General features: G+C 38.5%; 3 protein-coding genes and 1 long non-coding RNA gene across 11 annotated transcripts; 1 reads left to right on the top strand and 3 right to left on the bottom strand.

The window, feature by feature from the left end:
• Positions 1-530: 530 nt before the first annotated feature.
• LOC124865817 (rho-related GTP-binding protein RhoA-C-like) lies at positions 531-6,981 on the bottom strand. Of its 4 annotated transcripts, none has more exons than XM_047361280.1 (5): positions 6,888-6,981; positions 6,370-6,527; positions 4,076-4,196; positions 1,933-2,063; positions 531-1,808 (listed from the first exon to the last, which is right to left on the bottom strand). In XM_047361280.1, exons 2-5 carry the CDS (start codon positions 6,523-6,525, stop codon positions 1,635-1,637), a joined length of 582 nt encoding a protein of 193 aa, XP_047217236.1. In that variant the 5' UTR covers positions 6,526-6,527; positions 6,888-6,981; the 3' UTR covers positions 531-1,634. The 4 variants fall into 4 exon arrangements, with proteins under 4 accessions (XP_047217236.1, XP_047217227.1, XP_047217243.1 ...); XM_047361271.1 differs by lacking the exon at positions 6,888-6,981 and adding an exon at positions 6,655-6,877 and having other exon boundaries at positions 6,370-6,541; XM_047361287.1 differs by lacking the exon at positions 6,888-6,981 and adding an exon at positions 6,655-6,877.
• Positions 6,982-10,220: 3,239 nt separating this feature from the next.
• Positions 10,221-15,079, bottom strand: usp21 (ubiquitin specific peptidase 21). 2 transcript variants are annotated; one of them, XM_047360928.1, is made up of 11 exons: positions 14,924-15,079; positions 14,431-14,487; positions 14,231-14,348; positions 14,030-14,144; positions 12,935-13,054; positions 12,780-12,844; positions 12,494-12,681; positions 12,323-12,401; positions 12,113-12,220; positions 10,894-11,008; positions 10,221-10,797 (listed from the first exon to the last, which is right to left on the bottom strand). In XM_047360928.1, exons 1-11 carry the CDS (start codon positions 15,077-15,079, stop codon positions 10,704-10,706), a joined length of 1,215 nt encoding a protein of 404 aa, XP_047216884.1. In that variant the 3' UTR covers positions 10,221-10,703. The 2 variants fall into 2 exon arrangements, with proteins under 2 accessions (XP_047216884.1, XP_047216893.1); XM_047360937.1 differs by lacking the exon at positions 14,431-14,487.
• Positions 12,245-15,130, top strand: LOC124865878. Its single transcript, XR_007037676.1, has 4 exons — positions 12,245-12,375; positions 12,515-12,695; positions 14,122-14,167; positions 15,005-15,130. It is a non-coding gene; the product is annotated as an uncharacterized LOC124865878 (long non-coding RNA).
• Positions 15,131-15,960: 830 nt separating this feature from the next.
• arhgef3l (Rho guanine nucleotide exchange factor (GEF) 3, like) lies at positions 15,961-21,295 on the bottom strand. 4 transcript variants are annotated; one of them, XM_047360820.1, is made up of 13 exons: positions 21,048-21,295; positions 20,729-20,774; positions 20,585-20,632; positions 20,028-20,081; positions 19,834-19,941; positions 19,578-19,736; positions 19,169-19,231; positions 18,968-19,064; positions 18,600-18,676; positions 18,234-18,491; positions 17,369-17,539; positions 17,063-17,255; positions 15,961-16,483 (listed from the first exon to the last, which is right to left on the bottom strand). In XM_047360820.1, exons 1-13 carry the CDS (start codon positions 21,083-21,085, stop codon positions 16,236-16,238), a joined length of 1,560 nt encoding a protein of 519 aa, XP_047216776.1. In that variant the 5' UTR covers positions 21,086-21,295; the 3' UTR covers positions 15,961-16,235. The 4 variants fall into 4 exon arrangements, with proteins under 4 accessions (XP_047216776.1, XP_047216766.1, XP_047216792.1 ...); XM_047360810.1 differs by having other exon boundaries at positions 20,585-20,635; positions 21,048-21,293; XM_047360836.1 differs by having other exon boundaries at positions 20,370-20,635; positions 21,048-21,099.
• Positions 21,296-21,504: the final 209 nt, after the last annotated feature.

Here is a 21,504-nt window from a genome sequence, read left to right as displayed (position 1 = left end):
GACATGAATGCTTAATATTTATTCACATATTTTGATATTTTATATATAGATTTCCTAATTGTCTTAGTTGTGCAGACCTGGAATTTGCATTTATTTCGTAGGAACATTTTGAATTTGCTTCATAGAATTAAATGCTCTTACAAAAACAATATGTGCACATTATATGGTGCACTACTGCTTGTTTGCCACCGTAAGTACAACACATGTTCTAATGACGCTGCTGTTTAAAATAGATAATGTATTCCCATCACAGACATAATTACCAACCTAAAAAGACAGTTACATTCTAGACATTTAATAAAAGTGTAATTACTTGACAATATTGCAAATAAATATGGATTAGTCCAATTTTACCTAATTTTGTGGGTTAGGCTAAGAAAATTGGGTACTGTTCTTAGTGAAAACTTTTGTCAAATATGAAATCAAGTAATCTATTTTAATTAGTGGGGATCAAAATTGAAAATAAAGGCAAAAATAAAGTGATAAATAAATTCAGCAACAAAACACACAAAGATTTTAAAAGAAGAAACTACAATCAAAACTTTATTTCAGGAAGAAAGAAACTGAAAAGTCCCCAATTGTGGCACTAAAAAATGTAACCCTAAGCTTTGCCAAGAAACATTTCACCAGTAACAATATATTAGTTTATTTTCTATATACACAATAACAGGACGGTTGAGTCATTTAATTAAAATATACTTAAAAAACCTGTTATATGAATATATCAAAGTTATACATATGAGGGGATATAGTGGAATAAAAGCCAAACTAAAAATAGTCAAGGCCTCGTTAAGACAGTACAGTATATGAAGGACTCAGTAATGAAATATAAAAAGATAGTTCAACTTATCGGCTACACCATTTGTGATTTGATCCACTGGTTTTCAATAACACAATTTTGCATAAAAATGCATTAAAACTTACATTTTTATATGATTGTGCTTCTGCTTATGGTGTTATAGTGTCCAGTAAAATTTCTGATACTATTAGTAGTTCTTACTTTATTTATCTGAGCCATGAGAGAGACCATCGAGGATGAATTTGGCATAAAAACAAAAAAGTTAGTACATGAATATAGTTAATGACACACATGTTTATTATGCACATCCACAGAAAAACACAAAAACTATAGGGAAGTAGTACCTCTGAAGTACTATAGACTTGAAAAAAAAAAATCTAGTTTAGACACAAATTCGCTGTGTCGATGACAAGAAGAAATAATGAACAAATATGAGGAGTGGACACCACAAATAGAAATTAATGCAGAATTTCAGAGTTGACAAATCCTAAAATTATTATTTTGCTCTCAAGGCACTGCATGTAGGTGATATTGTGCAAGATCTGAAAACCATAACATTTTAATAGTTTTTCTTGGCTGTTCTTCTCTTTGTTCAGGTACAAATCAACCTCTGTGTAAAATGGCTTAATTTAAAACTCTACCATACCTTTAAATACTAAAGATCTGAAAACTTTAGATTCCCCATAAAATACATAAAACCTTATATAGACACCAGGAAGCCAAAAAAAACCAACAAAAAAAACAGAAAAATAAAACTTTTTTTTGTTGACAGTCCACAGGATATCATTTAACTGAGGCACTGCAGCCCCATCTCACACCCCTATTTTCCATAACTTTATAAAAGCGTGCAGCCCGACTTCTTCCCACGACTGCTATTCGTCAATGCTGCCCTAGCTGCCATCTCAAATACTTGCCTCACGCCATCCTTGGTTTTGGCAGAACACTCCTGGTAGCTGTAGGCACTAATGCGTTGAGCCATCTCTTTGCCATCTTCAAACGTAACTGGCTCCTGAACACAAATATCATGGATTTACAGTTTTTGTTGCATTTAAGGAGACAAATATATATTATTATTTTGGATCACACAAATGAAAAAAAATAAATCAGTTAATTAAACAATGAAAACACCGTGCCTGTTGTATTTTGGCAAGCATTTCTATAGCATTCTCATCGCTGCGAAGGTCCTTTTTGTTCCCCACCAGAATTATGGGAACATGAGGACAGAAGTGTTTCACTTCAGGAGTCCACTTTTCTGCAACATTTGCTGCAAAAAGTAAAGAAAAATTATTAATTAGCAACATGCATCACTTTCCCTATCCTTGATACACTAAATAAATCTGTTATATTATTATTAGCCCCTCTTTTGAATCACCCCCTTCAGCTGGGCTTAATCCAAAAAAGCTGCAGAAGGCCCATCTCAATGAAGAATCACCAACTTCTGGGAGGAATGCCAGGATCAGGTGCCATGCAAGCTGGATGGCAGCTGAGGGTGGGGGCCTTGGCATGTTAATTTGTGGGGGTATAACCTGGCTTTGGACACATGAACTGTCACCAGTTAGGTGACATTTACTGTTGGTGTGTGAGGTTGAGCGATACCAGCTAGATATATTTGGACTCACCTCTATCTACCGCTTGGGCCCTAAAACTCAACTCCTGCAAAGAAGTGTAATCTGTCCTATTTCAGCATTGCCCATGGAGAAAAAACATGGGCGAACGAGGGAATACACGCAACACTCTGTCTGAATGTCCCTTATTTGGAGTTCTCTGGGTGAGCAAGAGCGTCTCCTCTTTACATCTTTGTGCAAATTGTGACTGTTGTTTGTGGTTATGCACTGAACAGCATTTCGGATTCCCCGGCCTTCTTGGAGTCTCAGGATGGTGTATTGGCAGGGGTGCAATCTGCTGATTCTATGGTGCTCATAAGAGACTTCAGTGCCCATGTTGGCAGCAATGCTGCTACCTTGAGTGGTGTATACCCACTACCCAGTATGAATCAGAGAGGTGTTTTGTTATTGGACTTCTGTAATAGGCATTGGATGTCCATAACAAAAACCATGTTTGACAACTGGGTGGTTTATGAGTGTACTTGGTATCAGGCCACCTTGGGCCAAAAGTCAATAATAATAATAATACCATTTTGCAAATGGTATTCTCAGATCTGCTTCGTTACATCTTGTACACTCAGGTGAAGATAGAGGGGTAGAGCTGTCCACTGATCACCACCTGGTAGTGAGTTGAATCAGGTGGCCTAAACAATGGATAAAGGCCTTTGGTTGACCTCAAGGATTTTCCTGAAAACTGTTCTGTGACTCAAAAAGGTGAAACAGAGACCATCCCAAGCTGCATATGGTTTGGGGTACGAACTGTGAATCTGGGCTGAGGATATTGTTTGCGAGGGAAAGGAGCTCTTTAAATACCTCCTTAATTTGCTCAATGTTCTCCTAGGAGGAGGCGGAGCCTGAAGACTTGGCCAAGCTGATTCCATCACTGTGGCAGAGGTAGTAAAAAAGCTCTGCAGTGACAGAGAGCCATGTTTTGTATGAGATTCAGCCCAAGATGCTAAAAGCTCTAGACATTGTTTGACTGTCACAGTTGACACAACTTTTCAATGTTGCATTAAAGACTGGGACGCCACTGGTCCAGGGAACTCTGTGATCTGCAGTTAAATGTGACACTACTGGGATGAGAGCCAGCTCCTCTTAGTCTGAGGCCATGGTTCACGACTGGAAAAAGTTAGACTGCTGCTTCTGTGTTGTGAGTTAGTATCTGTCTAAAGCGGAGGAGTTTAAGTATATTGGTGTCTTGTTCATGACTGATGGTAGGATTACCTGTCAGTCTATGTTCCAGTCTTCACCTATGGTCATGAGATATGGATCATGACCGAAACAACAAGATACCAGATGCAAGCGGCCAAAATGAGCTTCATCCGTTGGGTGGCCGGTCAGCCAGGCGGGAACTTGAAGTAGAGATGCTACCTCTCCACATCAAAATAAGTCAGTTGAGGTAGTTCAGGCATCTGAGCTGCAGGCTTCCTGGGTGCCAACCTCTGGAGATGTTCCATGTCCCACTAGTAGGAATGCCCAGGTAGTACTCAGAACTAGCTGAAGGGACTATATATCTCTTCTAGCCTGGGAACACCTTAGGATCCCCCAGAATGAGCTGGAGAGTGTCACCATGGAGAGGAATATTTGGGATTTCCTTCTGGACCTTTTACCCCCATGACTCAATCTCTGGTGGGCAAATGAAGAAGATGGATGGATATTAGACATTAGATACCTAAACTGTCCGGGCTGTTCACAGAGAAGCACACGAGGATTACATCAGTGTCTGGATAGGAAAGAGGCCTCAGTCGATCATAATCTTCCTGACCAGCTGTGTCCCAAAGTGCCAGTTGAACCTGATGAAAGAGCAAATAGTTAAAAACAAACTTTCTCTAATAGTAAAAAAAAAAGTCACATGCCATTGTGCCGAATATGATAATGTGATAATGATGTGTTGCACTTAATATATATTATATTAAAATATTTTTTTAAACAAAAAAAGAACATTTTTAACCTTCTTTTATGTGAATATTTGAATTTTACTTTGTAAGTACTTGTTTTTTTTTAGATAAAACCATGCCATGTGAAGTAAAAACTGAAAATGACATTTTATTAATGATATAGAAAACACTTATAATTTGCTGAAAAAATAATGCTGATTTGCACATTATTTTTTTTAATTGTGGATATTATGTTCTGAAATCTCTGACTATCTAAAAATCATCTCCTTACATCATCAGTCATCATATTTTTTCATATCTCAGCATCAACTGGCCCAAAAACTTAAAATAGGGGTATCACATAAAATATTCTGAAAACAATGTACAAACAAAATGATATTAAAAGTTAGATTTGAGCATTTTGGGATTATTTCTCTCCATAATTAAAATACCCTTTCATTTCTTGCAAAAGTGTTAAAAACCACTGAACTCTTTCACATGTTGTCACGTAAAAATCCCAAACTTCAATTTATTTCACTAGGATTCTGTGGGATAGACCAACAAAAAAATTGTGAAGAGGAAGAAAAATGATTTTCATTTTATTTACAATAAAAGTCCGAAAAAAGTGTTCCCTGCTTTGTATCTAAAGTCCAACGTGTGTGTATCTCCATTTGAATACAACTGTTCTACAAAATCCACATAGTCTGTAAATGGAAAGAGTGATGCACAGCTGCAAACATGCAAAGACATGGCTGTTTAGCTAAACTGAAAGGCTGTGCAATGGGTGCATTATTCAGAGGAGCCAAGGAAACTCTAGAGGAGCTGCAGAGATCCACAGCACTGTGGACAGAAGAACACTCCACAAATTTGACCTTGATAGAAGAGTGGCAAAAAGAAAATTACTTTTCAAAAGAAGCCATAAGAAATCCTGTTGGCAGTTTTCCAGAAGCCATGTGGAGACATAGTAAATTTGTGAGAGAATGTGCTTTAGTTAGATGAGATGCAAACACACAGTGTGTGGTGGAAAGCCAACATTCCAAATCACCCTGAACATATCATCCCTACTAAGTTTCATCATCACCATCATGATGCAGGGACAGGAAAGCTAGTCAGAGTAGATGGAAAGATCAATGGGGCTACATACAAAACAATCCTGGGAGAAAACCAGTTATAGGCTGCAGCAGACTTAAGACTGGGCTGGAGGTACAACTTCAAGCAGGAAAACAACCATAAATATACAGCCAAAGCCACATTGGAGTGGTTTAAAATTAAAGCATATTTTTGTGGTAGAACAACTTGGTCCAAAAAGGACCTTCGCAGTCCAACTGAGAATCTGTATTAATATATAGAGAATGCTGTTAGCAGACACACCCCATCCAATCTGACTGAGCTCAAGCTTTTTTAGAGCAAGCAATTGTTTCTAGATGCTAAAGTTGATAGAGACACACACCCAAAGACTGGAGCTTTTATAGCAGAAAATGGGTGATTCCATCTTGTGATCGGCTCTGAGGGGCTGAATATAAAAGCATATCTCACTTTTAAGACTTTTATTGCTTAGAAAATTGTAAACAATGCACCCTTAGCCTTCCAGTTGTATACTAATGTTAAACTGGTTTCTGATTAAAATGTGACAAGAAGACTGAAAAGAACACACTGCAACTACCGAGAGAAATAAACTAATACAACAAGGTAAAGCACACAGGTTTGAAATGTGTTTTTTGGTACAAAATGACCGCAGATTGGTAAATTTTGGATTTTCTTTTTAGCGATGAGTACTGAAAAACAAATAATGAATGGGTATTTGGTCTTTTGGTCTAATGGGATAGAGTAGAAATCTGCAAATCATTTCATTTTCTTTGTTAGAAATAATTAACAATATATAGAGTAGACAATTTTAAGACATTGCATTATATTGAACTACAATGGCAGTCATAATTACTCAAAGGATTACTCAACAGTGATCATGGCTTAAAACCTCTTAAGGTCATTTTAAATTACCTTGCAAGAAAGATATGGGTTTTTGTTTTTTTTGTTTGCTTACTAACTCAGCATGTTAGCAGACTTCAGGCAAGGTGAGATCACCCCTTACCTGTTTCCCTTCCACTACAATGTCTGCCACATAGTTCTCAAACACAGTAGGTACGTAGACATCAGGAAACTGGTCTTTACTGAAAACAATGAGCAGACAGGTCTTCCCACAAGCACCGTCCCCAACGATCACCAACTTCTTCCTGACAGCAGTCATCTCTGGAAAACCAAAACTAAATTACAACAGAGAGAAAAAGTAACCAAACCCCAGCACAGACATTAAGAATAAGACTTGCTCTCAATTAACATACTGAAGTTACACTGTTTTTGATGCTTAATCAATTACCCTGGTGGACACAACAGCTCAGTCTAATCCAGAATGAGCCAGCTGGATGAACATACACACCACAAAAATACTTGAGCTATGTTACCAATCCTGTTGAGAGTCTGTGAGGGGAAATGTGGGACTTGTCAAACCAGATGACAATTTGCAGCAAAGCTAAATCTAAAGCAGTCTAAACTCTGACATTCAAAGTTTTCTCTCTGGATTCTAAAATGTTTATCCCAGCCCTGTCCTACCTGTGAGACTGAAGATCTCGGTCAAGTGATTTAACTGGATGTTACCCTTCTCTGTTCTACCAGACAGACTGGAAAACTCAGTCCGCCTCTTTGTGTCATTTGTCAGCAGGATGCCGCACCTTACACATGTCCCCAGTGTTTCTAACTTTCTGTAAACTGTAGTCAGGCGAGAAAACTTATCTTATTAACCATCTGTCAGCATTAATGTCCAGAATGTTCATAGTGAAATAACACAGTGTGTCTGAAATAAGAAAACACTTTCATAATTTATTACATACACCAAAACTTAGTCAAAGGAAATTGTTTTATCAAACTATGGAAGTTAAGTGGAGTATGGAGATATCTGCATGAGTTTACCAGAATGAAATGGGGTCTGACAGGATTTAATAATCTCACCTACTTATATACTCACAGGCCAGTTTATTAGGTATATCCATTTAATTAGTTAGTAGCACAAATTGGGAGCCAGATGGCAACATCTCAATGCATTTATTCATCTAGAGTCGGTGAAGACAAGTTTCTGAAACTCAAACCGAGCATCAGAATGAGGAAGAAATTAGATTTAATGGGGGCATATCGTGCTTTTAAAACCTTCCTTTTCACACTTAAATCATTCAGTTGTGGTCTATATAAAGTGGAACTGCAATGATTTTGTCTGAATTCCTTGTTATTGTAGCTCCACATGCTTCTCTTTTACCCCTGGTCTAAGGTGCGTCTAACAGCAACTAATTTTGGTTGTGTCTCTTTAAATGCTACTGAGGTGCTTCACACCCCACCCCCTACAGGTCAAGGTGCGCTCCACTTTAACCCGTTTGGCCATTTTTCTAGTTTGATAAAAATCTTCTAGTGCCGCAGAAACAAGACAAAAATGCAAAAACAATGCAAACCTGTTTAACATTACTATTCAAAACATGCAGTACGGTTATGTCCTTAAGAAGCTAAAAGCAGCACACAGTGCTAACACAAGCAGAAGGCACAATGCTACTGCTAACAAAACAATGGCCAGGATGTCATATCAACACACAATAAGTTCATGTTTAAAATAAAGTGTGTCGTCATTTTAGCGTTATTTGCAGCTTACCATTTTGCTGTGTCCGTCGTTTCCATAGACAGGAGGAATTGACCCCTTAATCAGATGAAATCTTTCAGCAAATCCTTCTTCATACTGGTGGAGCTTGCTGAAGACACTCGTCCTTGAAGTGGGAGAAATAGGAATTTCCCCACTGATGTGGGAACATTTCCATGAAAAATAAAATTTAACAAGGCACTTTGAAACAGTTCTGATGCTGGGTGACGGTGTAATGTATTGTATGGGTTAATATACCCAACAACCAAACTTATCTTCTTTCAGCGTAGGCATACTTCAGCGTGGACTGCAAAATCGCAGCGGGAAATAAATATGGCAAATACACGAAATTGATCAGCTGGAAGTCCATAACCTTATTTAGCTGTTCCACAGCAAATACTGTGATGTAACAATTGGGAAAAAGTAACAGATGATAGAGAAAACTGAACAGATTGAAAAATATGACCCAAACAAAATATACAGATATCTCCGCAACCCCTGGAGAGACTAAATTCAACTTTTCTGCACTCCTACAGACTAAGTACACAACAAAATGTATTTAAAAGGCTAAAGGCTGAAAAAGTGGATTTTGCATGATATGCCCCCTTTAAGGGACACACAGTTATATACCAAATCAGACTGTATAGCTCATGTACCTTTAAAAAATATCATTTACACCTCCATGAAGCAGCTTAAGCCAGCTGTTAAAGGGGGATTGTCTCCCCTAAAACATAATTAAAGTCTGGTGGCTATTATGAAAAGTAGAGGGTCTGACTATCATCATATCACCATTGAGACTCCTCTGTATTTAAACCCAGATTTCCCACCGAGTCTTGAGCAGGGCTTCTTCAGTGTGTGGTATGGGAACCAGGACTATATGAGATATTTGCTAAACAAATCATCTTTGAACCGATGAGTTAAAGAAATGCTACTTCAGAAGACATATTCCTTGACTGAGCTGACTCCGCTAAATTAATGTCAGGAACCTATGCAATATTCTGTACGACGATGAAAGAAAGTTAATTAAGATAAAAACTGAATGGGACACTGACTTTGGTTCTGAAACAGAACGTGAAGAGTGGGATGAATTGTGGCTAAGCACTAACAAGGCCAAAGAACTGCAATTTAGAATAAATCACTTTTCACATATTACGACATTTGAGTGGAACATTATGAACCAAAGCCTACTAAAGCCATGTAAGAAATATAGAATTGGGGAAGGTTAATATGTTGAATGTTTATTTAGCTGTATACATGTTCACAATTTTTTGGAGAAAGCAATTAAAGAAATCAATACCATTATAGGTCAAACATTAAACATGTTTTTACTTAATTGTATATTCTAGGTAGAGACAACCCTTCAAATGTTCCTGCCATCTCACTAAAACTACTGAAAATTTAGATTTTCTGTGCAAGGAGATCATGTATGATGTTATCTGAATTTCAGAAGTTCGCCCTTGTATTTCACAATGCTTAACCAGTTAAACTGAGGTTATGCCTCTTGAAGCAATTAGCATTTCATTGAAAGAATACCTTTTCAGTATTAGTAGTTCTGGAGTTTGTTTATATTGTTGCTTGCTTCAAGGGAACAGATGCTCTATTGTCTATCTCTCAGTTCATTTCTCAGTGCACTGTATTGTATGCTGAATTGTTTTACCTCTCTTTGACATAAACCATCATAAACTGTCATTTTGTTAAAGTTCAGTTAAAAAATAAGTGAAAAGCAACAGTAGTTCAAATCACTAACGTGCAGGTTAACTGTTTTATATGTGCAATTTATCTCCAACAATCTTTCTGTTCTTAATTGATTCGTGTGTACTTTTATCACCCCTCTATCTGCAGATTAGTTACCTGCCCAGCATTTAAATCTATCCTGACATTTTCCATTTGTATTTAAGTCATGAATGTCATGTCAAATTTCCATATATTATTTGGTGTCAAGATTAATCATCCACTTCTCTTGATTTACCAGTAGATAATCCTGCTTTTTCCAAACCTAGAAGACATTTGAAGACTAAGAATATAACTTTTTACCCCCTTGTTTTTTTCCACATGTAGCTTCCTTGGGTGGTACAAATGCTGACTGATGAGTTTACGTTTCAGTCAGTGAAGTTTTACATTTTGACACTTTATCAATCCACTCTCACTCCTGTAACAGCTGTCTGTCTTGCACTGTGATTTCTTTTACCAGAAAATGTGCAACCAAATATCCCAAATATCTTTAAAAATAAATATTGTTCAAAAGTTTTGTTTTAATGAATGACCACTTAAAGATTTATAAGAATTTATTTACAAAAACCATCAAGGTGTGATTTATCTTTTGCATACAGTTCCATGTCATAACCTGTTTGTATCTCTAACAAGTATTTTATATACATTTTCTTGTTAGGGTTCATATCAGCAAGCATGATTTACAATGATGTACAAATATACAGTGCTTACATCATACATATAATTGCACAGCAAGAGCTCTTCATCATGAATTAGCACATCATATTCATCCTGTCTGAATCCAGCCTGAGAGCAATCATGCAGAGACTGTCATTGCTGCAGCTTAACCGAGATGCTTCTCAAGCACGCTCAAACAGGCATGCCTTCTCTCCCCCTTGACTTCTAGTTCAAGGAAAGACTCATTGAGATCGAGAGGTTGTTTTTTGCTGCTAATGTCAGGGTTATGAAACCCCTGCGGCTTCAATTAATTTCTATGACCACCGGAGGTGAGGTAGCTCGGATCGGCTGCCTCCTCAGGACTATTTCCTGACAGTGGGTGTGCTGTTGCTGCGTTGGTAGAACAGGACATAGGCTTGATTTGTCTGAATCTGGTTCTCTGTGAGCTGGGTCACACTGTAGGCGGAGAAAATGAGGGAAACTCTGAGCAGCGGCTCTAGGTTTATACAAAGCTCATCCTGATTTACAGTTCTGTGAACATCACAGTCTCACCTGGAGTCATTGTAGAAGCACCATCCGTTTTCATCCAAACAGCAGGCCGTGTAGTGGCCCATGTTCACAGTCCCAGCATGGTTACAAATTGCATATAAATCATATAGAACTGAGCCTGTGAAGAAAAAACATGGAGAGTTTTCTCAGAACTAAGGGTTGGCTCTGAAATATTGTGTCTTCTAATAAATTGTTTCCTACATATCTTAAACACTAAAGCATCAGTATACAAGACTAAAGCACACACTCTTTTGTTAGTTTGGCTACATTTTGTGATACATTTCCTGTATGTGTCATATTACTCTTGTCATCAACAAGCAAAATCAGGCAAACCAGAGCAAATATCAGGCCATTTACTTGGCTATTATATTCCATCAAAAACCTCTGGGTTGTGTTTAAGGTAAGGGTTGGAGTAAGTGTTCTTCAGTACAGTATAATACAATTCAGTTCACTTTGGCTCAATCTGAGCAGATTCTTCAGTATAAGGTTGTTTGCAGTAATTTCAGTATCTTCAAAGGTTAAAAACTACCACACAGGAAAAACATTTTTAAAAAGTATCAGCCCACACCTGTTCACAATCAAACGCTGAGTCATTTATCAAGGCCGATTTGAAAAAGATTATTTTTTTATTTCAAATAAAAAGAGGCCCAGAGCCAGAAGAGAACATGCCATTCAAGTAAGACATATATGTTTATCTTCCTAAGTCAGGAAATCGCTACAGTTTCAATTATTTTAGCTGGTAAACTAAATTTGTATTTGGATATTCTGTAATAAAGTGAAACGGACAGCCCCCAAAATGATTTAAAATTTGCACATTGCGGGATCAGCTACTTCCTACAAGTAAATGTAATATTTTATCATTTAAATATTATATCAAAATCCACCCTATCAAAATCTGTGCTATGGATAAGCTTTTGAATATATGCAAATATAAAAACGTGTTTTCTTCTAATTAATGTCATTGTTACTTTTCTAAATAAGCGGTTTCTCTATTTCTTGAGTATAATTAAATTATGATTTCTAAGGCAATCTATAATTCAGCTGGAGGCTTTTTCCTAGTGCTTCCATTTTGCAACAATATCTTAAATTTGTTAGTAATAAAGCCAGTTTTTCAAAGTTTTACAGTTTTCACATTATAGTTTCTGTTAAAATATTGTCAGAAAGTTGCACAGGGTTAATAAATAAAAGATGTACATAGATAAATTAATGAAAAGTTTGTTACCGGAGTCGACAGGTCCGTACGGTCCGAGGTCCAGGTTCTTGAGGGGGAAAGACACAGACACTGTGCTTTTACTGATAGACCACCTGGATGTTGTAAAACGGTTTAGATCTATTGGAGACTGTTAAGTATGAGCGTAAAATGAGATTTTGTACACAAACATGTCTCCTGAGTTTTTATATTAATTAGAACAGCAGGTGTTGCCAAGGATACGGATTACAATAACCTGAGGAAACCTCTGGATGGAAAGCCGCTTGCTGCACTCGGTACGCCTGTCACATCTCTCACACATCTGGAAGACACAGAAATCTATATTTTTTTGAAAGAGTTTTTTATGACCACATCTGTTGCTTCATGTAAATCTAATTGTAAAACCATTCTTACTGGTGAGTTTTCCTTGTCTAGTTTCTCCTCCTGAGAGAAGAGGTCCAGGCACTCCTGCAGACTGACCTCCCCTCTGGAGCTCTTTTTAGGGATGGGCAGCGACAGATCACAGAAGACATCGAACGTGTTGGAGTAGTGCGAGCAAACCGAGCAGTGCAGCGAGCTCCGCAGCTGACCTGAGAAAAGGTCTGTGAAGAGCGAGGTCAGATTTAATGTCAATTTCTGTCTCTGAGCTTTTTAATCATATGAAACCAATTGAAGACAAAGAATGGATTGACCTCCTCACCTACTATTATGCTGTCATCCCTCTCCAAGTGCTTCTTCCACATGGCATTTGCCTCTTCTGAAATTCTACATGAAATCAAAAATAGGAAACATAGGTAATGTGTTCACATGGGAGGCATCCAAGATTCAAAGACAGATTTTTTTTTCTATTCATACCTAAATCTGACGTATGTTTGCTCAAGCTCCTTCCCGGTTCTTTTAACATAAGGCCTGCGATTTATTTCGGTATGTAGCTTGTCCAGTAGGAACCTGAGAAACTCCTGAGCATCCTGCTGACTGGATTCAATTCAAACATAGAAACATACTTTTTTATTTTAAAGAACACAACTAATTATTTTACAGTAAAATTACATCATGAGGTGAATCTCAAACAATATTTGCAGGCTCGTTTAGTAGCACAAGCCTAATAGCCAGTGTTGGGCAGGTATATCTGACAAAACCCTGGATTGGTTTGCTACTGATTTTGTACTAAGTATTTCTTTTGCCAAATAAAACTTCACATCATCTTTGATTACTATTAAGCATGGAGTTCCACAGGGTTCTGTTCTTGGCCCCATTATATCTTTGCCTTATTTGCTTCCATTTTATAATTTTTTAAAGGATTATCTGGTGATCTCTCCAATCACTACTATGCAGAATTAATTCAGAATTTAATTACTTTGTACTTTCAGGGCTTCTTAAAAGTTTCAATAAACTGGCCGCTGTCTACTTTTCTCAAGTTGCAGGGATGAAACTGACATTTGTATGACAGTGTGTATTTCTGACACACCGTCATACATATCTAATATTTACCAGTTGTAAATCACCACCATGACCTTGGCAGGTGAAATGGGGCTATGTCCCTAAATCAAGGCTAAAAACAGAAAACAACAAAGCCATTGTAGTTGCAGGCTGCTTTGAAACCCACATCTTCTGTCATCTCAGTGGCCTTGTTAAGAGCCAGCTAAAGACTCATTCACTTAAAGGTGCATTTGGATGGTTAATCTGTTTTACTTGATTGTATTTTAGCTTTTCCTTTACAATTTTAATTTTCTCTGCTTCGTGTTGTTTTGCAGTGATGGATCCTGGGGTTTTTACCTAAATAAATGAAACCTACTTATTTTTTAATCTCTTAATATGCATGTAAATTTAAGACTGCATGTGACAGTCTTAAATAACTATTTAAGACTGATAAATGTATGAATATCAAAAGAGTTCAATGTAGCCCAACTCCACTACATTGTTTTGGAGAGGGTTGTTTGTTTTTCTTACCTGTAACCACTGAAGTAAGGCACTGCTTCTTTAAAAATGCTGTAAAACTGTCGAGGATTAACAACATTGTCTTCTTCCCTAACATCCCAAAGACCTGAGAGCACCTGCGAGAAAGCTGGCACAGGAAGAGCAGAAACTGTAAGACGTGATTTTTTTTTTTTTTACATGTATGGAGAATATAAGTTAAAATTATAAACCCACTGTCCATGAGCTTTGCCTCCTCTTTTGAAAACTTCTCATGCTTGTAAGACTTTAAAAGACAATAGTTGCGCAACACACGAGTGTGGGACAAACACTGGACCACTGCATTCAAGAAGCACTGTTGACCAAACAGGAGAGAAATATGAGCATTTTGGTGCAAAACTTAAGGGGGTTTAGTAAGCCATCTCTTTAACACTTACTGTATTCCCAATGTTTCTGAGACCAACTCTTCCACTTCCTACAGTAAGTGGCTCTTTCTATGAATAGGAAGATATGACAGAAGTTTAAACCTAAATCTTAAATGGTGCTGTGTCTGCAGGTGCAGCTTATTGCTGTATGGTAACTGGTCTGATATGTGCCCTACCGCTTGACCCCTGGTTATGCTCCATGTGACTAACTGTCTGCCTTGGCCCTGCCATGTTGCCCTATGTGTAACTTTGGGAGGACAGATTTAGCCTTCTTATGTCATTAGCATAACAAGCAAGGCTAAAAATGGGTCAGTCCGAGGCCTTTATCCTATTAGAGAACGCGAGGAGTGCTGACAGGTGCGTAAACATGTGTGCTTTGATTAGCATTGCACCTTGATGTCTTTCCCTGAGATACGTTTTTCACAAATTTGCAATAAAATCCATACTAACATGTTCATTGCTGTTTGAGGACAAAGTAAAGGTTGAATCTAGTGTTTGTTCACACCTCATTGTCAGCAACCAGCAGTAGGCCCATCAGGGACGTATAAAGGACAGACTGGGAGATGTCTGCTGTCTCTCTCTGTAGACCGTTCTGAGAAACCAGGGTTCGACACAGGGCATCACAGGAGCCCTCCACGTTGACCCCACTGGAACCAGGCATCTCGTTATACCAATCAATCTGAGTGAAGCGGCAGTCTGATGATGTCCCAAGGTAAATCTTCCTAAACCCAAGCCTTCACGTTTGCACTTCAGCTTCTTTTAATATCCTTCATGTGCCTGAAGAAAGGTCAGCAAGATGTTGCTGAGCTATACCTCTTTTCAGGTAACGAAGCAGAGAGGAGTAACTCCTGCCTTTCCTTGAGAATGACAAGGAACATTTACAGCTGCAAGAAAAGAAGAGGAAACTTAAGTCTACTTTTGTAAATCCCCTGCTAGTGGGCAATTTTGCATGCAAGAAATGAATGGAGTGAAAACACTTCCATATGTCACAACAAAAACAACATTTTTGGAGATGTAAAACCAAGAATTCCTAGATTTAGCTGATTCCCAATGCTAAACGTACATAAAAAGCCTTTACGTAATCGAGATTAGACAGTCCGCTACGGATCAACCTAACAGCCAATCAATACGCACCACTTGCTGTTTTATGCATGTAAAGGTAACCTCTAGCAAACTGTTAAATCTTTACAAATATACCATATATAGAATCGAGAGCACTTTGAACTCACCTGATCACTTGGCTCTCTATCTTTGAACAAAGCGTCCCAACCAAACTGTTCCCATCATCTGCTGAGCTGTTAAAAATGCATAAGGGGACGTCTACAGTTTCATTGTTTGTGGAATAGAACTGAAAGTCTACCTCTCTGCCCTGTCCTGCCACTAGTGTGAGAGAGAGAGATAGAGAAAGAGCGAGAGCCAAAGAGAGAGTGAAAAGACAGACACAGGGAGGAAGGATAATCATCTCTAATCTTTTCACTGTGTTGGCTATACTTAGATATGTCGTGGTGTGCGTTCCCCCTTCCACCCATGAGCGCCTCGACAAGCTTTTTACTGTCAGTTTTATTAAAATACAGCCGGATAAACATTTTGTTGCCATTTTACATTCACATTCAGTAACAGTAACACTGTTCAGTCAGCACACTTATAAAAATTAAAAATAAATCATAAAAATAAAGAAAAACACAGAAAAACGTTTGTTTGCAAATCTCTGGAAGTCTTTAATTGAAACTGTTCATAAAAAGGTCCATTTGGTTTCTTTCACTCTCCAGAGACCCTTTCTAACCTCCCAAAGAGAAATCGGGTGATCGGCCCACCAGTCAGCGACTAGTGTGGTCTGTCATGACCGTGTCCGAGCTGAGGCTGAGATCGGCTATGTGACAAAGGGCGGGATCAGCGTGGAGGGAGATCGGCGACTGGCTGGTCTGAGCAGTCCTGTCCCGTGACTGAACGATGGCCTGGCGCAGGCAGGTGATCCACTGCTGCTTGCTGAAGGAGTCGTTGGCCTGCAAGCAGTAAGGGTTGACTTTGGAGCGCCCTCTGCTGCTCACACGGAAGCAGTTCTTCACTAGAAGGTGACAGAGGAAGGAGGGAAATGGAGTGAAAACGGGTTTCAGTTGAACTAACAGAGGGGTAATACTATGTGCTCTATCATCAGCGATTCTTTTTCTTTTACCATAATTACAAGCTGAAAATCTGTGTTAAAATAACTGATTATTTGGTTACAAGTTTTAATTCTTGAATCCTTTATTTTAACACAAAAATGCCAACAGTTTTTTTTTTTTTTACCTTTATGCTATTTAATTACTGTTTTACAACAGGGGACATTTGAAGAAAGGAGTTTAAAATTGGGATAAAAAAAATATATAATAAATAAAACCTTACATTTATATAAGTTCAGGACTGTCTGGTGCGAAACTATTTTGTTTAGATTGTTTTTATTTTGGGTTTTGAGTTTTCAGAATAGTTTCTCTTTGTTCTATTTAAAAGCATGCCATCATCCTTTGTGTGCATATTTATCCTACGTTTTGAGAGTCTGTTTTTTTGTTGTTTTTTAGTGTGTTACTACCATTATTACAGCTCAATCAAAATTTTTTTCTATTAATTCTATTTCTAATTCACAACGAACGCACATTAAACAAATTACCTTTATCATTTCCTCCGGTGAACGCTCCTCTGAAGGTTCCTCCTCCTCCAGCCTCACTGTCTGGGATCTCCTCTAAATTTATCAATGTGTTGGGCAGAGGCTGCCGGTACACATTAAACGCTTGTCCGCCGTCTCTGTCCTCTCCTGGTCTGGTCAGCACCAAAGCCAGCTCAAACAGGAATACATGCAGCCTCTGTTGCATGGAAGATAGAAACATGACGTAGTTGTGATAAAATATTAAGACTGACGGCTCCTTTAAAATGAAGACACCTTCAGCTGAACTAGTATCAGGGATGCTGCACGTGCCTGTCCCTTGTTGGTCTTGAGCTCTCCATGGCAGTACAGGAAGCGAGACTGGTGGATCTCAGGTATTCTCTGGCTTTCTTCGAGGTAGGTCAGTCCTCGCCTATAGAACTGGCACTCTGCTTCCCCCGTCTTCTTGTTCACCTCGGCCACGATGCTCTGGATCAGCTCCAGCTGTGGAAAACAAACGTGTTACGGGGGACCGTTTCTGTCATTAGCAAAGTGTCTAATCAGGTAACTTTGAGATTATTTAAAAACAAAAAGGAACATTTTTAGACATTGCTGATTACCAAAACACATCTTTTTCTGAATAACAGATTCCAGAACTGGAAATTGTTAGAAAGGATGTGATATTTCAACTTCTACTGCATTATTAGTCTTTTCTTGATGAAAAACACATTTAATTCACATGCTCTGCCAATAATAAATACATCATTAATAAATAAATCTATATAATTCTTGATTGGACTGCTTTTAAAAAAATAAATAGTAATAGGTTATTTTTTTTTCTCCAAATATCCTTTTTTTTTACAATTATTTCTGAATTCCAGAGTTTCAAATGTAACTGCTTCGTTTCCGAAAAAAATTATTTGTGAAAAGGTTAACTTCAGTTTAAAAGAACAAACTCACAGAACAATAAACTGGATTTAATAGGCTCCAAAGTAAGGACTGATTTTGGGTTTGATATCCAGCCAACTGTGAAGGCCTCGTAGCCTTTACCTAAATACAATGAACGAAGAGACAGATCTCAACCAAGCAATCCAGATTTTCTTTAGCTCGTCTGCTCAGTTTAGCACTCAGATATGTGTGCGTGAGAGAGAGAGAGACATACATACAAACACTATGACTGCGGGGCAAAGCAACTCACAGCATCAGGCAATGTGTCCTCATCCGGGTGCTCTGGAGGTGTGCACTTCTGTATCTCCCTCAACAACAGCGGGTATTTAACCAGGCGGCTCCGAGGTAGGTCCAGAAAGTTCCACAAGTCCAATTTTCTACTAAACGAAGACTCCTGACACAGGCTCAGGAATTGTTCGACTCTTTTTTCCTGCTTCTTTAGGTCCAGCAAAGCTTTGGCTCCCACCTGGTTGCAGCAGTATGTGACATAGGCTTCCAGGCAGGGGAACTGCAAGGAGGAATGAGAAGTTCAAAGTGAGAGAAGAATGTGCACAGAAAGCAGGTTAAGCCCATCTCTTCTTCTCTTGCAGCTGTTGGTTACAATGAAGACACTCACCCAGTTCAACAGAGTTGGCCCCACTTCTCCAACTGTCTTCTCTGAGCCCCTCAGTCGTTCAAGACGAGCCAGAAGATCTGGCATGAAATAAAAAAAGGCATACTCATCCTAAAGAAGGAAAAGACTTACAAAAAAAAAAAAAAAAAAAAACTTCCCAAAGTCCAAAACTGGAAATTTGTCTATTATAACAAGTAATCTTAAATCCATCAAGATCATACAGTAATAAATGGACATTTAACTCCTCCTGTTTACTTAGAACCACAGACTTAATTTACTGCATGTAGATGATCAGGAAATGAGGAGGTGTTCTGGAAAATGATTAGACACAGAGATAAACTGGAAATCTGCCGAGAGTTCATATCATTTACCTTCATGCAGCGGAATGAGGGTATCTAAAGTCCCGAAGATTTGTCCAAGCTCACTTTCTGTCATTATATTCAACTTCAACATGGGCTCGTAGTACACCTAAAAGCATAAAGAGGCAGGTAACCTAAGAAAAGGAATTGTTTCATGCAAATATATTTTTACATCAATACTTTTTCCCCAGTGTATTCTGTGCCAACAAGTACCTTCTTGAGCAAACTGAGGTCTTCTATAAGTTGTCTTTCTCCCTGAGTCAGCTCATAGATCACCTGCAGAGAAGTTAAAAATGTTGCACACATTAGCTTCAGGCATGTCAGTGGAAATAAAGATGATTTCCGCACAATGCTTCATGGGATGTAAGCTAAGCGGAAACCCTGCATGAGCTCTCACAGCTGATTGTTTAATAACGGAAGTTGAGCCTCTGGTGCCAGCTCACATCCTCTTTCCAAATACCCTTGCAGAGAAGCTTCAGAGAAACAGTACATACTAGTCATTCCACCCACACTGCCACCACAGACTTAGAGCTTGTCCACATAAGCCCCGCCTCCCCAAAAAGCAAAAATAAATCTCAAACAAAATATTTTACAGATGCCACATATTTAATAAAATCCATACCTCTTGGCGTTTGATTTCCTTTGCAGTCAGGTCATGGCTCTCCACAGTGTCGCTCCAACATTGGCTGTTGCGCCTACGTGGAAACGACGAGGCCTTAGTGCGACTACGCAGAGGGGCTGGGGGCAAAGGTCGAGCATCTGTGCGAAAGCTGATGGACCGCTGTGAAGAGGCGAGACATTGAGCATATGAATGCAGAATAATAAGGGTGTCATTCCGAGGTACAAAAAGGAAAGCAGGGATGTGTGTGCTCCGTTACCGAAATAGACTGCCCTATGCGTTTAAGAGCAGGGGTCTTCACTGGTGTTATGACACCCGTCAGGCTGTTGGATTTAGTCACAGGTTTGACCCTTTTGTTACTGGGCTCCTAAGACAGATCAATGCTAGGAATTAGTGCAAGATATTTCCAGAAGTGTGTAATATTAGTAAAGAACTGTAAAAAAAACACCAAACCTCTGAATCCTTATTATCACCCATCATTTCCCCCTCCTCATCTTCCTCCTCATCCTGATGGCCAGAAAAAAAAATATATAAAGGTGAATTTGACATGAAAGAGAGAAGGACGTTAAATAATGCCGAGATGTTACATGGTGCACATCTCTCATTTCCTGTGCAAGGTTTTCAAAGAGGAAGAAAGTTAAAACTGTGCCTCACTAGTGAAGCACAACATGTCGGCCTGTTTTTTCACCCCACTAACCACAACTGCTGCAAATTTAATGTGGCAACAATGAAATAAAAGCTAAAATGCAATCAGAATGCAAATACATAACATGCATTAAATAAAAACATACAAACCTGAAACATCCTGAAATCCCAGCAGATTTAATGCAACAAGATATTGCAGGAAAAAAGCAAACTACTTGTGAAATCAGGGTGCTCGGATAATGTTCACCTCTTTAGTCAGTTCTGCACTCAGCAGTGTGGTCACAAAGGTAAGGTTGACAAACTTCCGCCGGTTACTGAGAACAGCAGAGATAAGGCGGTGCACTGCATTTCAGAATATTACTTGCCTCTATGATTCTGATCACAGGTTCATGGATCGGGTCTTGTTTTCGCTTCTTCTAAAGGCAGAAAGTTTAGCTGAAAATTAATTCCCTGGATTTCAGGCTTTTGATGGTAAATACATGCATTAAAGAGCTGGTAGGGTCGCTTACCCCAACATGGTCACCGAAGACAGAGTGCATATCTCCTGACACAGGCCTAAAAAAGGGTAAAATTCTTAGCCACAAACCAGTCAGATATTAATGCCATCCAAACACAGAACTTGCAGCTTTACAGAATCATTTCAACTGCAGGTTCTGCAGTTTTGTATTAGGACTGAATGATTTAAAAATTTAAGTGTGGTGAATGAAAAAGTCACACACAAATTTCCAATCATTTTAATTCCTCCCTCAACGTTATGATAGTCAGTCTCATTATTTTATATTAAAAAACAAAACAACCTATTACTGTATATTTCCAAAGCTATCATACCAGGAAGTCCTCATTTCACCAGTCTCCTCCACTTCCATCTTCTTCCTTCTCTCAACACATATTCGCAGAAATTAACGGCTCTGCTCTCCAAATAAGAAATAATCCAGTTATAAAGGTCTCCTCAGTTCTGACAGTTGCCGAGTAATTTGTTTCAAGCTCGTTTTAAGTTCGGTGTTCTCCTTCCTCCTCACTTTCTTCCTCATCTCGTAGACCACATCCTTCACAGTTGCGCATACTCTCATATCCGCTCTTCTTCTCAGGGAGGAGTGTTTAAGATTTGACTTTAAACTTCTAAGTGCTTTGGATCATTTTAGAAAAAAAAAAAAAATTATTATTTAAAGCTACACAGCAGACTAAAATATCACATTACAATGTAGATCATTACAAAACGGGAAGTGAAATGAAATGTTCTTTTATAGTCCAAACTGTCTAGTGTACTTAGATATAAAAATAAGAC

The sequence above is a fragment of the Girardinichthys multiradiatus genome, chromosome 1, assembly GCF_021462225.1.
Source record: "Girardinichthys multiradiatus isolate DD_20200921_A chromosome 1, DD_fGirMul_XY1, whole genome shotgun sequence".
Taxonomy (NCBI): Eukaryota; Metazoa; Chordata; class Actinopteri; order Cyprinodontiformes; family Goodeidae; genus Girardinichthys; species Girardinichthys multiradiatus.
This window is presented reverse-complemented; position numbering and strand designations above follow the sequence as displayed.

What these genes read in the sequence shown, in the direction of transcription:
- LOC124865817 (XM_047361280.1), bottom strand. Translation starts at nt 6,525, where the DNA reads ATGACTGCTGTCAGGAAGAAGTTGGTGATCGTTGGGGACGGTGCTTGT. An exon ending in TTGTAGTGGAAGGGAAACAG is followed by an intron (nt 4,197 to 6,369) that starts GTAAGGGGTGAT and finishes CTCTTTCATCAG; the next exon opens with GTTCAACTGGCACTTTGGGA. An exon ending in TGCTTGCCAAAATACAACAG is followed by an intron (nt 1,809 to 1,932) that starts GCACGGTGTTTT and finishes ATTTGTGTTCAG; the next exon opens with GAGCCAGTTACGTTTGAAGA.
- usp21 (XM_047360928.1), bottom strand. Translation starts at nt 15,079, where the DNA reads ATGCCTGGTTCCAGTGGGGTCAACGTGGAGGGCTCCTGTGATGCCCTG. An exon ending in TGCTGGTTGCTGACAATGAG is followed by an intron (nt 14,488 to 14,923) that starts GTGTGAACAAAC and finishes TCCTATTCATAG; the next exon opens with AAAGAGCCACTTACTGTAGG. An exon ending in TCAGAAACATTGGGAATACA is followed by an intron (nt 14,349 to 14,430) that starts GTAAGTGTTAAA and finishes TTTGGTCAACAG; the next exon opens with TGCTTCTTGAATGCAGTGGT.
- arhgef3l (XM_047360810.1), bottom strand. Translation starts at nt 21,085, where the DNA reads ATGGAAGTGGAGGAGACTGGTGAAATGAGGACTTCCTG. An exon ending in TCTTCGGTGACCATGTTGGG is followed by an intron (nt 20,636 to 20,728) that starts GTAAGCGACCCT and finishes TTCTGCCTTTAG; the next exon opens with AAGAAGCGAAAACAAGACCC. An exon ending in CTGTGATCAGAATCATAGAG is followed by an intron (nt 20,082 to 20,584) that starts GCAAGTAATATT and finishes TCTGGCCATCAG; the next exon opens with GATGAGGAGGAAGATGAGGA.